Source organism: Trichomycterus rosablanca, chromosome 13 (assembly GCF_030014385.1).
Source record: "Trichomycterus rosablanca isolate fTriRos1 chromosome 13, fTriRos1.hap1, whole genome shotgun sequence".
NCBI classification, from domain to species: domain Eukaryota; kingdom Metazoa; phylum Chordata; class Actinopteri; order Siluriformes; family Trichomycteridae; genus Trichomycterus; species Trichomycterus rosablanca.
This window is the reverse complement of record NC_086000.1, coordinates 1728226-1740886: the sequence shown is the minus strand read 5'-3', so window position 1 is coordinate 1740886 and position 12661 is coordinate 1728226. Positions and strand designations below refer to the sequence as shown.

Below are 12661 nucleotides of genomic sequence, written 5' to 3'. Positions count from 1 at the left end.
TTCGAAGATAAAAATGTGGATTCAAAAAAGTTAAATATTTTATTTACTCTTTTATTTTTAAAATATGACATTTTACTCAAGTCATTTATGAATGAAAAGGGTTCTTTACTGTTCTGATGGGATCTGTGCTGCTCAGACACATTTTGAATTGCTTCGACTTCACAGCGGGCTCCGGTCACTTTACATTATGATGGCCAAAAGTATGTGGACACCTGCATATTGCTTGTTGGACATCCCATTCCAAAGCCTCCACTCTTCTGGGACTATTCACAAGATTTTGGAGTATGTCTGTGGGAATTTGTGAGTGTTCAGTCGAGGTTAGGCACTGATTGTTAGATAAGAAGGTCAGTGGGGAGCTGCAGGTCATGACTCTGTGCAGGTCCCTGGAGTTCCTCCACACCAAACTCAACCTGGAGCTTGGAGGAAATTTTATACATGAAACACCTGAACTCAATAATTACGAAGGGTGTTTACATACTTTTGGCATTATAGTGAATGAGACGGTAACTGGAGTCCCAAAGTTCCTCCAAATTTCATGTTAAAGGACAAAATAAAAATGGTTTTATGGTGTCATAAAATATCAAATACCCAAAACAGCCGATACTAGACATCACTATGTCTATAGGCCTTAATTCAACAAGAACAGACAAAGCAGTGGGGACCTGCTGGACTGGAACCTTTAATGTAAACATGTTCTCTATATTACAGACGGGTAAATTCTCAGCCCCTCCGAAGTGGCAGAAGAACCCGATCCTCTGCTGCACCTGCCAGGATGTTATGAAGATTTCTAAAGCCAAGATTGACCTCAAAATGCTCATGGTAAAATATTTCCAATTAATATTCTTATAAATATTAATATTTCTTTTATTCAGTGTAATTTATTACCTTGTGGAAACAAACAAACCCCTTGTTATGTGGTCTTTGGGGTCAGTGTAGAGCTTAGAGTCAAAGAACTTGTGGTTTTATTACTTTTAATATCAATTTTAATACTATACATTTAAAATAAGATCAAGGCCACACTAAAACCACGCAGCACTGTATTCCAGTATTTAATTAAATCATATGATATTAAATCTTTGTATTTGTCATGTTTAGCTGTATTGTAACTTTACCTTGTTCCACAGTGGAATGTTTAATGTTCTATAATATATTTTAATGTGAAGTGGAAGCAGATGTGATGAAGTGAATGTAATAATAGATTATGAATGTGATGAATGTTCATGTCCTTCTGTTTTCTCTTATTTAAACAGATTAGGAGGAAGTTTTGTGCCCTGTTTATCCGCAGTGTGGAAAAAAAATGCCTGAAACATGCGTCAAAGCTTAAGGACAAAATCCTGAAGTCCCTGTTTCCAGGAAAGACTCCCAGAGAGACGTGTCGGAGATCCAAGTTCTGCTTGTATTAGTTTCGTCTCCCTTAAAATAAAGGATAAACAGGCAAAAAACAAATAAAAAAGAACATCAGTGAAGAATCAGAACTGAGTTTGCTTCACTGTTATTGTATTTATACATCATACACATACACATTATATACTTATATACAATATATTGTTGTAGACTTTTCTGCTATACATAGTCTGGTGTGGGTAATATTTTTACTCTGTTTTAATCAGGGGTGTGTGTGTGTTGGGTAGAACTCTAACAGTTTATGGAGCTCCACCAGGGATGTTTGATTACTGCTTGTTTAAAATATGTTTTTATTATTATTATTATTTTATCAGAAATTAACATGAAATTTTGCTTCAAGTTGTTTTAATTAAAATGTACCACAATAAACAATAAAGCTTTCTGCATGGAACAAAAGGACATTTTATATTCATATTTTATTTTATTAATACAGTAATATAGTATCATAAGTAATGGATGTATAATAAATCAAATTTTAAATGTATTTTACTGTGTTGTTGCTATTGTGTAAATATTAAAACTATTAACTTTTTTTTTTAAATGACAAAGTGTGTGCATGCATCAAGGTTTGTTTTTTTAAAAGAATAAAAATAAAAACACCCTAAATTTGCATTAATATCATTCAGTAACAGTTTACTGTCGCATCACAGCAAGAAGGTCCTGGATTTGATTCCCAGGTGGGGCGGTCCAGGTCTTTTCTGTGTGGAGTTTGCATGTTCTCCCTGTGTCTGTGTGGGTTTCCTCCGGATGCTCCGGTTTCCTCCCACAGTCCAAAGACGTGCAAGTGAGGTGAACTGGAGATACAAAACTTAAAACTACTTGTCCTGTCATTAATGTAACCAGAGTGTTTAAAACATGACACTAAAATTCTAATAAATAAATAAGAGAATGAAAGAGAGAGAGAGGGAGAGAGAGAGAGAGTAAGAAAGAGAGAAGCTAGAATGTGAGATGATGATCTAAAGAAGAAGCAGAAGAAGGTGGAGGAACATCAGAAAGTCTGTATGGTGCTCAGGAGAACGATGGCATCGTTTTTAAGTCTTAATGTTTGCATTTTTCTGGTGTGTGCAGGTAAGATCAGCGCTAAACGTTACACTCTTTACTGTTTATTACTTTATAAAGTCTGAAATCAAACCCATGAACTGTTACATGAATGATTTATGATTTTTTTGTTTGAGGTGTCGTTCGAGGTGAAGAGCAGGAACATGAATCCAATCTACAAGTGCAACAGGAAACTAAACTGCAGCTGAAGTTTAAGAAGTTTACGATGGATCTGCAGGATGCTGTGATGAGTTCATATAGAAATGAGTCAGAGGTAAATGGAAATAATTCCATCTCTACTAAATTTTTTTATTGAATATTTGAATTATTATTATTATTATTGTTATTATTATTATGATTAGTAGTAGTAGAAGTAGTGTTGCTAATAATAATAGTAATAATAATAATAATAATAATAATAATAATAATAATAATAATGGAAGCTTTCTTAAGGAAAGATTGTTTACACCATATGAGTTGCTTCATATTTGTTGGCTGTTATACAACCATAAAATATGTAAAATTCCATGCAAATCTCAAATACACTGAAGGTTTCATATTTTACTGTCATTCTGCATTATTAGATGTCTAGACAGATTTAAAACTTATAAACAGTTTAGCAGAAATTGATGCCCTGTTAGTAACTACTCAATCACTCAATCACTATTGCACTAATCACACCAGCACAACAATAATGTATATATTGTATATTATCTGCTATACTTATATACTCTATTCATTCTTATTCATTTAGCCCCTGTAGTCATCTTTGTAATTATATACCAGTTTATACACTGTACAATCATTATCTGTTTACTGTTCTTAATATATGGCACTTTAACTGTATTATATATAAATAATCTTGCACTTCTGATTCAGCTGAATCTAATCTAAATGTATTCCACAGATTGAGCTCACGATCCCGTATAAATGCTGCATGTGCCAGGAGTCAGTGAGATTAGCGAGGCTTGTGGTGATGATTGAGATTCAGGAGGTAAATCCAATTCTGAACATTTGATATAGCTTTGATGAAGCATCCTGATTGCCCAGTGTGCTACACCATTATATAAAGCTTAATAAGTTTGGTATTTTAATGTAATTTTATTATATTTGTTACCTTTTTCTTTTCAGAAAGTCAATGCAATCTGCAGCATCATGAAACACAAACGAGACCAGTGCCTCAACAAAGCCAGTATCTATCAAATCAAAATTATACGTGCCCTTTTCCCCGGCGGCCCCTACTTCATCTGCAAGAGTCTGAAGATCTGTAAATAATTCTTTAATTGTTCAGGATTGTATCTGTACAGTTCTTGTATATGTAACACCTTTAAAATGGTTTTACTTGGTGAACATGTTTTGTATTTTTGATGTTTACTAATCCTAACTAATTAAGCAGCTTTTTGTTTACACCTTTTCCTAGAATGTGTACTTTTCCTTGTCTACTAACCTTAATTCCTAAATAAATAAAATGATGTTTTAGGTATTGTGTTGTTACTTGAGTTATCTTTGTCTGATATGCTTTATTTAATGATCATAACTCATTCTGTACAATAATGTATGAAAGAAAAGTGTGAATGCATTAGATTCATTAAAAATAATGGCTGTTAATAATGGGAGTGAGAATTTAGGCGCTTTACACTGTGGAACTTGTTGACGTTGGTCATGTTGGATGATAGGAAGTGTTAATGTGTTTTATTTTTCTGTTAGACGCTGTGGTTCGGGTGAATTACCACTTTGTTAGCACTTCTTAGACAGCAAGAAACTTTGCTGGTCTGTCATTTCACTTTTGCAACTCCATGTAGTTTTATTTAGCAATGCATGTCCTGTTGAGACAAGGTAGATTAGTACAAAGACTGACAAGATGAATGTAAACAAGCCAATCTGTGTTTTTAGCCGTTATTTCTCAAGCCTTTAATAGACTAGCTTTGGGTATAAGCTTTAATCTTGCCAAAGTGTGTAAATTCAATTAAAATAGAGGGAATAAATAGAGGAACAAAACTTAAACTCGAAGAGCTTGACTGTTTATTTTTTTGCAGCTGAAGAATCGATTCCTTCCTCCGATTCATAACCCTAAACGACACTGCAACTAAAAGCCTACCCTTACATTTGAATATTTTAATAAACAGTGTGTACTTAGCAATGTAATTTGCTCTGTGTCTGAAATGTCTAGCAGCATAATCTCATGTTGACTGTGTAGAATTATTCCAAAGCTTTGTCCTCGACTCTAATTTCCAATTAATCAAATACAAGAATCGGTTCCTTTTTCGATTCCCGAATCTTCAAATGTGAACGCGCACACTCGCTCTACACAGGCTGGCATGGATCAATAGCTGCTGTTCTCATGAACGCGCATTCTCATAGTGAGTCTAACACAGACAGTTTTTGACTGTTTAAAACGAGTGTCTGCACTAATTAGTGCATATTTTTAGCAAAAGTGACAGAAAATGCAGCTGTAGACAACATTATAATTCATTTTATTACGGTATTTTCAAATCAGTGTTCGTGGTTTGGCTAAATTGTCAGTTAATTGACAGCTAATTAGCTACCGTTAGCCACCTTCACGAACTTGACGAAAAAATAGGGTTTTAAACAGTTATTTTAGGGTTCGTTTTTTATTAAGGATAAGGTAAGTAAAATTGAAATGTGTAGAAAATTAATCAGTTCGCATTGCTTATTTTTGGCAGCATTTAATAGCCCATAACAAGTAAAACCAGCATAGTATAATTAGGTAAACAATTCACAGTGTTCCGTACAGCAGCCATTATCAAGTTTTATATGATTTACTTTAATTTCATTAATATACTTCCAGTTCAAATATCCACTTCACATTTGTATACAAAGTCTTCTAACTTTGTGCTTATAATTAAGAACCAAAAGTTTGTATTTGTAAGCATTAACAAATTAAAACTATACGTTTATTCAGCTTCATGGTTTAATTTAAGACATATCCTTAAGGCAAGTAGTCTTAAATTGTACAATCCACTATCAAGTTACAATGGGATTTAAGTCCAGGCCATTTGTGCATCTTAATCTTCATTTTAAGGAAATAAGCTTGAATGATTCTGGCTTTATTTGAGTCGTCTTGTTGAGAGGGATGACAAGTGTACTGAGCAACAAAATAAGCAATATAACACCAGATTAATGTACCTAAAGCCATTTACATTTTAAATCTTCTTTCCTTTGGTTCTAGCCAACAAGAGCACGATGAAGCAGCTGAACCATCCTGAAACTCCACCGTCCATCACTCTGCGAATCGGCTCTGCTGTAGCTCACAGTCTGCAGCTCCGCAGGGGTCTGCGTATGAAGCGTCCGAACGTCCAGAAGCCCAAAGGCCCACCGGGCAAAAGCCAGAATAACCGACCGAATCACGGTCAGATCTCCTGTCTGAGCAGGCAGCCGTGGAGCCCGACGCTTGTCATCCAGCGCCAAGAAATGGCGGCCTTTTTTAGGCTCTTCGGTGAGTGAAAAAGAGACAGGGGTTCACAAAGTCCTGGAACTTTATTATTAGAATCACTGTGTTCAAGGTTACAGATTTGTTCCTATAACTATAATATATCATAATAATAACTGCTGACAGTCCACAGTGTATTTCTGCCCTGTGTCTGGTGTTTCTGCACCTATTGTGACACCGACCAGGGGGGTTATTTTATTAGAGGTCTACATAAACCCGTCTTGAACTTGAGGCTGAACCTGTGGCTAATGATGCCTGTCCAGCTTTATTTAGTCATTCAAGGCAAATCCAAGTATTAAAACTTGCAATCTAGCATGCTAACACGCCACTACAAAGTCTTTAAACTCATGAGTTTGACTCTCAGAAGAGCCACCGACCTGTCCGGGCGTCCACACAAACACAATTTGTCATTTTTGAGGGAGGGAAGGTGACCAGAAGCTGGTAAGAAGTGTCCGCAGATTGCGCACATGTCGGAGGGGGAGTGTGGTGAGAGCGGATTCACAATCTGGAACTAAAAATGACTAGATTGGGAGACCAAGGGGGGAAAGAATCCAGAAAAGTTAGTAAAAAATGAATAAAATTACATGGCATCTGTGTTTTTCCTCAGATGACGACCTTATCCAGGACTTTCTGTGGATGGACTGCTGTTGCAAAGTTACAGACAAGGTGCTCAGGGTTGTTTTTATACTTTGCGTTCACTTTTCATCTAGGCTAATAGTATTTATCCTTCTTTAAATCCTCATGGAATAAAAAGAGCAAAAGAAAACATGTGTTGGTGTGGATTTTTATAAATTAAAGCCTCCAATAGGTCAAACTTGCCATTGCAAATTGTTACATAACAATTTGGTCCTAATTTTCACTCAAATTGGCACGAAAAGCACTTAAAAATGACTTAAGAATACCAGCAGACACCCTGTTGACCCCCTTCTATTTTTTGTCTTATAGTATTTGCTTGCCATGACGTTTGTGTATTTCAAGAGGGCACGTTTCAGCATCGGTGAGCACAGCAGGATGAACTTCTTTATCGCTCTGTGAGTTCAACCATGTAACGTCTTTTTAGGAATGTTCCTATAGATAGTCTGTGACTGGACAGTCCTGCCTTGTGCCCAGTGTAGCCCAGTGGCGCAATAAAATGAAGTGACTAGTCTGTCAGTTTGGTGGCATGAAGCGTTATTAACCCTGGTGTGTATCTGATGGTGTTGTAGTTACCTGGCGAACACCATGGAGGAGGATGAGGAAGAGGCGAAGTATGAGATTTTCCCCTGGGCGCTGGGGAAGAGCTGGAGGAAGCAGTTCCCCCGTTTCCTGAAGCTGAGGGACAAGCTGTGGGCTCGGATCGAGTACCGAGCTGCTGTGAGCCGCCGCTGCTGTGACGAGGTGATGTTTGTTTTGTTCTTTTAGGTGTTTCGCTATAATTTATTGCTATTATTTGGCATTTGATCACTAATCTTGATATTGAACCCTCAGGTAATGGGCATCGCTCCGTCTCACTTCATCTGGCAGCGGGAGCGGGCGGCGCACCACAGCGGGGCTCAGCGGCAGTACCGAGACCCGGAGCAGGTACAGATCCCCCGTGGCCCTGCCGCCTCTCCCGAACCCTGCGCCCTCTGCGCCAAAGCCTCGCACCTTTCTTCATCTTCTACGCCCCCTCTGCCCATCACGCTGACCCTGGGCCTGCAGGAGACGCCGGCGCCGCGGGCCTCCTGCTACTGTACCCATAATCCTGCGGGTGAGAGAGTGAAGCACTGCACTGTACTGTACTGGGGAGGTGGGGAACAGTGGAATAGTTGCGACTGTTTGGGTCAAAATCAAGTCACAGTAAGAATAACATTCTGATGTCTTTAAATACGTTGAACTTTTTAATGTTTTATAATTATTTTTTTGTCTGCGCTTCATTTTTTGGGGTGGGTCGGGACCCAGGGTTTGAGGAACACAGGGGTAGCGTAATAGACCGCTGCACCAAATAAAAAGGTTTTGTTATATCCATTGTTACGATGATAATAAAGCTATCGTGTGTTGTCTGTAAAGTTTGTTACGCGTAACTCCTGGAAGACCTAATCTGCTTTTTCTTGTCCGTCTTTGATTTGCTAATAGGAAGAAATGTTGACCTTGAAGCCGACCGTTCCACAGACTGGATCAACAAGGGCTAAGAGTCTCATCTCGTGCACGTCTGCGTCGTTTCTTCGTTGGGTCAGTCGGTGTTTCTAGTGCAAATAGTTCATGTGTTTAAAGTTCACGTGCACCGGACTCGTCGTTATTTATCATATTGATCATATTTATTTATTTATGAAGTGTTCTCACGCTTCTCTATACAGCACTAATGTTCACATGAGCCGAATCTACAGTTAATATGAAATGCTTGACTGATTTCTTGCATATAAACAATTACAAATGCGTAAATCCGCCGTCATTTACGACCTCTTACAGAAACAAGCAGATTCCACAATAAAATAAAATAAAATCTGTAAACTGGTCGCTGTTTATAGTTGATTTTATTATTGTATTTTCCTGTCAAACGACAAAAAGAAAACGATAATTTCACACACGTAAGCCTTTCACCCGCCTTCATATCGGGTCTGCATGCTATGGACGGGATGAAGCCGAAGCTACCTGGAGATCTTCCGTAACTTCACGAGGAATGCTGAAAATAAAAATAAACAAATAAAAACAGTGTTAACATTGGTGTAATGCTAGGATATTAGGGTTTATCCACCAAAACATCAAAACCTAATGTAAGCAGCATTTAAATAGCCTGATCAACACTCCCTGGGAATCTCGGGCAGGTCGAAGACGAGCAATTCCAGCTGTGATGACGCAGGCTTGAGTGTTTTCTTGCTTTTATAGTGGATAAAACAGCTGCATTTAGTCGTGATTCCCTCCAGCGGGGGCTGTTCTTTACAGAACATGGATCGGGGAAACAATTCTGGCTGTACTTTAGCATTTCTGATTAAATTAATTAATAGTATAGTCATTTATGGTGCTCAGTTCAGGCACTGAGATCCAGGGTTCAAATTCTAGCTGTGCTATCAGCCGGCCTGTACATACACACTGATGCCCTGCAACAGATAGGCAACCAGACTTATGCAGTGACAGTTCCAGGAAAACAGGACTTGACCATCATTATCCCTTGGACAGTGGCCAGTTATGTCTGTGTAGATGCCCGGCTGGCCAATAGCACAGGTCAGATGTCTAAGGATTCATACCCAGATCTTAGTGGTGGTGAGCTAGTGTAATAGACCTCCCAAGATGGATTTTTAGTGTTGGTCATGTCGATCTCTGGTCTAATACTGCCCCCTGGTGGAAACCTTCCAGATTCGAACCTTTCAAAGTTTAACTGTAAATGTCACAATCCGGGAATTGGAAACGACTACATTGGATGGAAAATATAAGGGAAATGTGGACGCTGGGTTGATCATATTTGCTGCATGACACTGGATTCAATAAAAAACACTTGGACGCAGATTATGTTGGAGCGCTTCAACCTGGTCAAGGACGTGTGGGCTGCAAGACCTTAAACAGAGTGCTGAAATGTACAAACGACAGCAGCCAGTCCACCTTCTGCACTCTTTCGGATGCCTCTCGTGAGTGGTGCCTTTCTGCCGTTCAGGATCAGGATCGATCTGAAACTCGGACTGGAGGGTTCCAAAATTCCTCGAATGGAGTGGAAGCTCTGGGTTCGTGTAGCGACTCACCTGTGTGGCCGGTCTGTACCGGATGAGGGCGAGCGATGTACGGGACGCTTCCGAACGGGAAAGTCTTCGGATTGGCAGCTTCCTCTAAACAGGGGGGGACAAGAAGTAATTTTTGGGTTCATGGTTCTATTTGAACTGCAAGTTTCTATTTATTAAGGAACATATCAGCCAAAAATCCTTTCGACACTTAGGAATTGGATATGACTAGACTCGGACATAAAGGGGGAAATCCTGAAAAATGTATTCCAATTCTGTATACCCCCGGTCTGACCAAAGAGAGCCGGATCACCACACGCCCCCTCCGACACGTCTAATCTGCAGCCTCTTCTTTTTACCTGGCAGTGTTGGGTTCCCACAGAGAGCCGTATCACGTACTGAGAGCCACACCCACCCAGACCCACATGAATCTGACCTTGTTTATAAATAAAATCACTTTTACCGGCTGCTTCCGCTCTCGAGTCGTCGTCGTCCTCGCTCTCCTTGTTCCCGTCTCCCGGAGCTTTGCGCTGGTTGAAGGTTCCGTCCTTTCTGAGCGACGGCGCCAGCAGCCAGTCCCGGTACTGAACCTCCATGATGCGCTCACACACCAGAGGGAGATCAGAGCAGCGCAGCCCTTCCATCAGGTCAATGATCTGTGTGATACTAACACACATCGTACATTTCAATAACGCTGATTCTTTTACCCCCCCCCTACGTTACCCTGTGCACACTGGTGACCCCTGCTGGTTGCATGACACCCACGCGGGTCCAGGAGGGCCACAAACTAGCACACGCTTCCTTCAGCACATGTTTTATGAACTTAAATGTAAGTTATTTTATAAATAAAGGACTGTGAGAAAGTAAGCACCCCCTGTGCATTCATATATACAGTATTCTTAATACTTTTTAAGGAGAACCTGGGACCCTGGACACACAAGCTGTTTGTTAAAATGTGTATATATGTGTGTGTGTGTGTGTGTGTGTGTGTGTGTGTGTGTGTGTGAGTGACTTACTTGGCCTGATATACTGCACACACCCCACCGGTATGTAGGTGAGGGACCGCCGTGGGCAGCGCCAACTGGGGGTTGACCATATCCAGAGCAATCTGAAAGACACCAGTATCACTGTTACATACACTCATGAGCGCTTTATTACTATTATCTTATGAATTACACCTACCATCTGGATATACAACAACTGACTGTAGATATTTATTGCTCTGAATTTTGATGGAAAGGTTCAGCCGATCAACAGAAATGATTTGGGTGGCGGGTCATTGTCAGTACTGCGTCGACTGCATTGGATGGTAATAACAGTGTAGTTAGTGTTGGATGAGTGTAGCAGGTGCAGCAGTGTTGTTGGTATAATAATGGTATATGGTAGGCGTAGCTCATAAAATGGCCACAAGTCTATAGATCCTAAAACAGGTGCTTTTTACCGAATTGAATCCACGTCCAGCGAGCAGCGGGGCGGAGGTTATCAGATCTGCGTGGTGAAACTTCACGTTATCGGGCCACTCGCCGCCCGTGCGCAGCCTCCACGCGGAACGCCAGCGCTCGTAATTCAGCACGGCCCGTCTGTGGTGGTCCTGTCTTACTTCTGCGCTCAACACGCTCCCCTTAGAGCCCACTGAAGGAAAACAAAGGACACGCGTGTACAGGGTGTGGACAAAATACTGGAAACCTTGGAGACAGTCATCATATGGATCAAATTTCGTCCACCTGCTCTGGACAGAAAGAGACTCATGGCTCCTGATCCGGAGCCCGACTCCAGCACACTGTCTCCTTCGTTTACGTCCATCATCATCAGCATGGCACTGGCATCCTGCGGAAACGGGTACAATAGTGCAGGTGACCGGAGGGTTGTGAAATCAAACCCTATCAGCTGTACGATGAGACAATATGATGAGCTTACTTTCGGGTATGCGATAGCAGGCCCTCTCTTCATAAACAGCGTGAACTCTTCCAGACTTGGTCTGCGGATCAGTATGGGAAGCCCTAGGCTGGTACGGAGGACGGTCCCGGCGTGGCACCCTTCCACCGCCTCGTGACGGATAACGCCCCAGTTACTCATCAGCTTTGCTCCTTCCTCCAGCCGGAACATCTTCTGAAACTCCAGTCTGCGTTTGCGCCGATACTCGGCCAGCAGGATCTCTCCGAAACGCAGCGTCCGCTCCGTCGGTAGGGTGCGACTTGAGTGCATTCCTTCTTCTGCCCTACTTTGATGTCTGGACCCAGTGTCTACAAGATTCTGAGAGTCCAGGTCATCTGTAGAAGTCTGGTTTTGATATCTGGACCCGTCTACAACATCTCCATTCAGTTTTTGAGGGTCCAGGTCTTCCACATCATCTACAGAAGTCTGGTTCTGTGTTTCTCCACCGTCCCCTCTGAGATCCCAGATCTCCTTACTCAGAGATTCCTGGGGTAACATTTGACTCACCCTTTCCAAAGGAGACAAGGGTCGCCTGGCAAATCCAGGTGCCCGACTCGAGAATGAAGGAAGCCCTGGACCAGGTGCCGTCTGTGCTCCCGAACCCTCATCATCTCCATTTGGATTTGACCCAAATGTTCTTGATGGGACAACTCTCAGGTAATGATGTTTTCTTGAGGTGGGATGTGCCAGCCTTGCCAGTCTTGGGGTTATTACCATGTATGGCATTACAGAACCCAAACTGAAGCACAGCCCAAATGCTGACATTGTTTAATCCTCACCAGAGACACAGTAATATCTACCTGTTGTCAATAAAAACTATTTAATTATAAATATTTACTGTAATTATTCCATTTTGTTTCAAAACTATGAAGTCTAACAAGATGCCATGTCAATTTACCCCCAGATCTCTTCATTCCCACCAGATAAATGTTATAACCTGCACAAAAATAAACAAAACCTAAACGCAACGTGACTCCATAAGGGCAGCGCCATGTTTAACTTATGTACGTCACAAAGTTGTGTAGGTGCAATACCATTATTAACCACTAGATTTTGCCAAGTTACTTAAACCTGCTCATGCAATAAAAAGTATGTGAACCCTTCAGAATCGCATGGATAAATAATTCATTAAATGTATTAAACACACAGATTATCATTCACAATG

The 12661-nt window shown here is 40.8% G+C and overlaps 2 protein-coding genes across 5 annotated transcripts; one reads left to right on the top strand and one right to left on the bottom strand.

Annotated features, from left to right (window-relative positions):
• The first annotated feature begins 4752 nt into the window (after positions 1-4752).
• spdya (speedy/RINGO cell cycle regulator family member A) lies at positions 4753-8194 on the top strand. Of its 3 annotated transcripts, XM_063007763.1 has the most exons (7): positions 4753-4802; positions 5633-5899; positions 6501-6559; positions 6839-6924; positions 7099-7270; positions 7361-7622; positions 7988-8194. In XM_063007763.1, the coding sequence occupies exons 1-7, from the start codon at positions 4784-4786 to the stop codon at positions 8041-8043; spliced, it is 921 nt and encodes a 306-aa protein (XP_062863833.1). In that variant the 5' UTR covers positions 4753-4783; the 3' UTR covers positions 8044-8194. The 3 variants fall into 3 exon arrangements, with proteins under 3 accessions (XP_062863833.1, XP_062863831.1, XP_062863832.1); XM_063007761.1 differs by lacking the exon at positions 7988-8194 and having other exon boundaries at positions 7361-7920; XM_063007762.1 differs by lacking the exons at positions 4753-4802; positions 7988-8194 and adding an exon at positions 4981-5068 and having other exon boundaries at positions 7361-7920.
• Positions 8195-8445: 251 nt separating this feature from the next.
• trmt61b (tRNA methyltransferase 61B) lies at positions 8446-12476 on the bottom strand. 2 transcript variants are annotated; one of them, XM_063007759.1, is made up of 7 exons: positions 11479-12470; positions 11286-11388; positions 11003-11193; positions 10578-10669; positions 10025-10227; positions 9586-9669; positions 8446-8534 (listed from the first exon to the last, which is right to left on the bottom strand). In XM_063007759.1, exons 1-7 carry the CDS (start codon positions 12259-12261, stop codon positions 8500-8502), a joined length of 1491 nt encoding a protein of 496 aa, XP_062863829.1. In that variant the 5' UTR covers positions 12262-12470; the 3' UTR covers positions 8446-8499. The 2 variants fall into 2 exon arrangements, with proteins under 2 accessions (XP_062863829.1, XP_062863830.1); XM_063007760.1 differs by lacking the exon at positions 10025-10227 and having other exon boundaries at positions 11479-12476.
• Between the last annotated feature and the right edge of the window lie 185 nt (positions 12477-12661).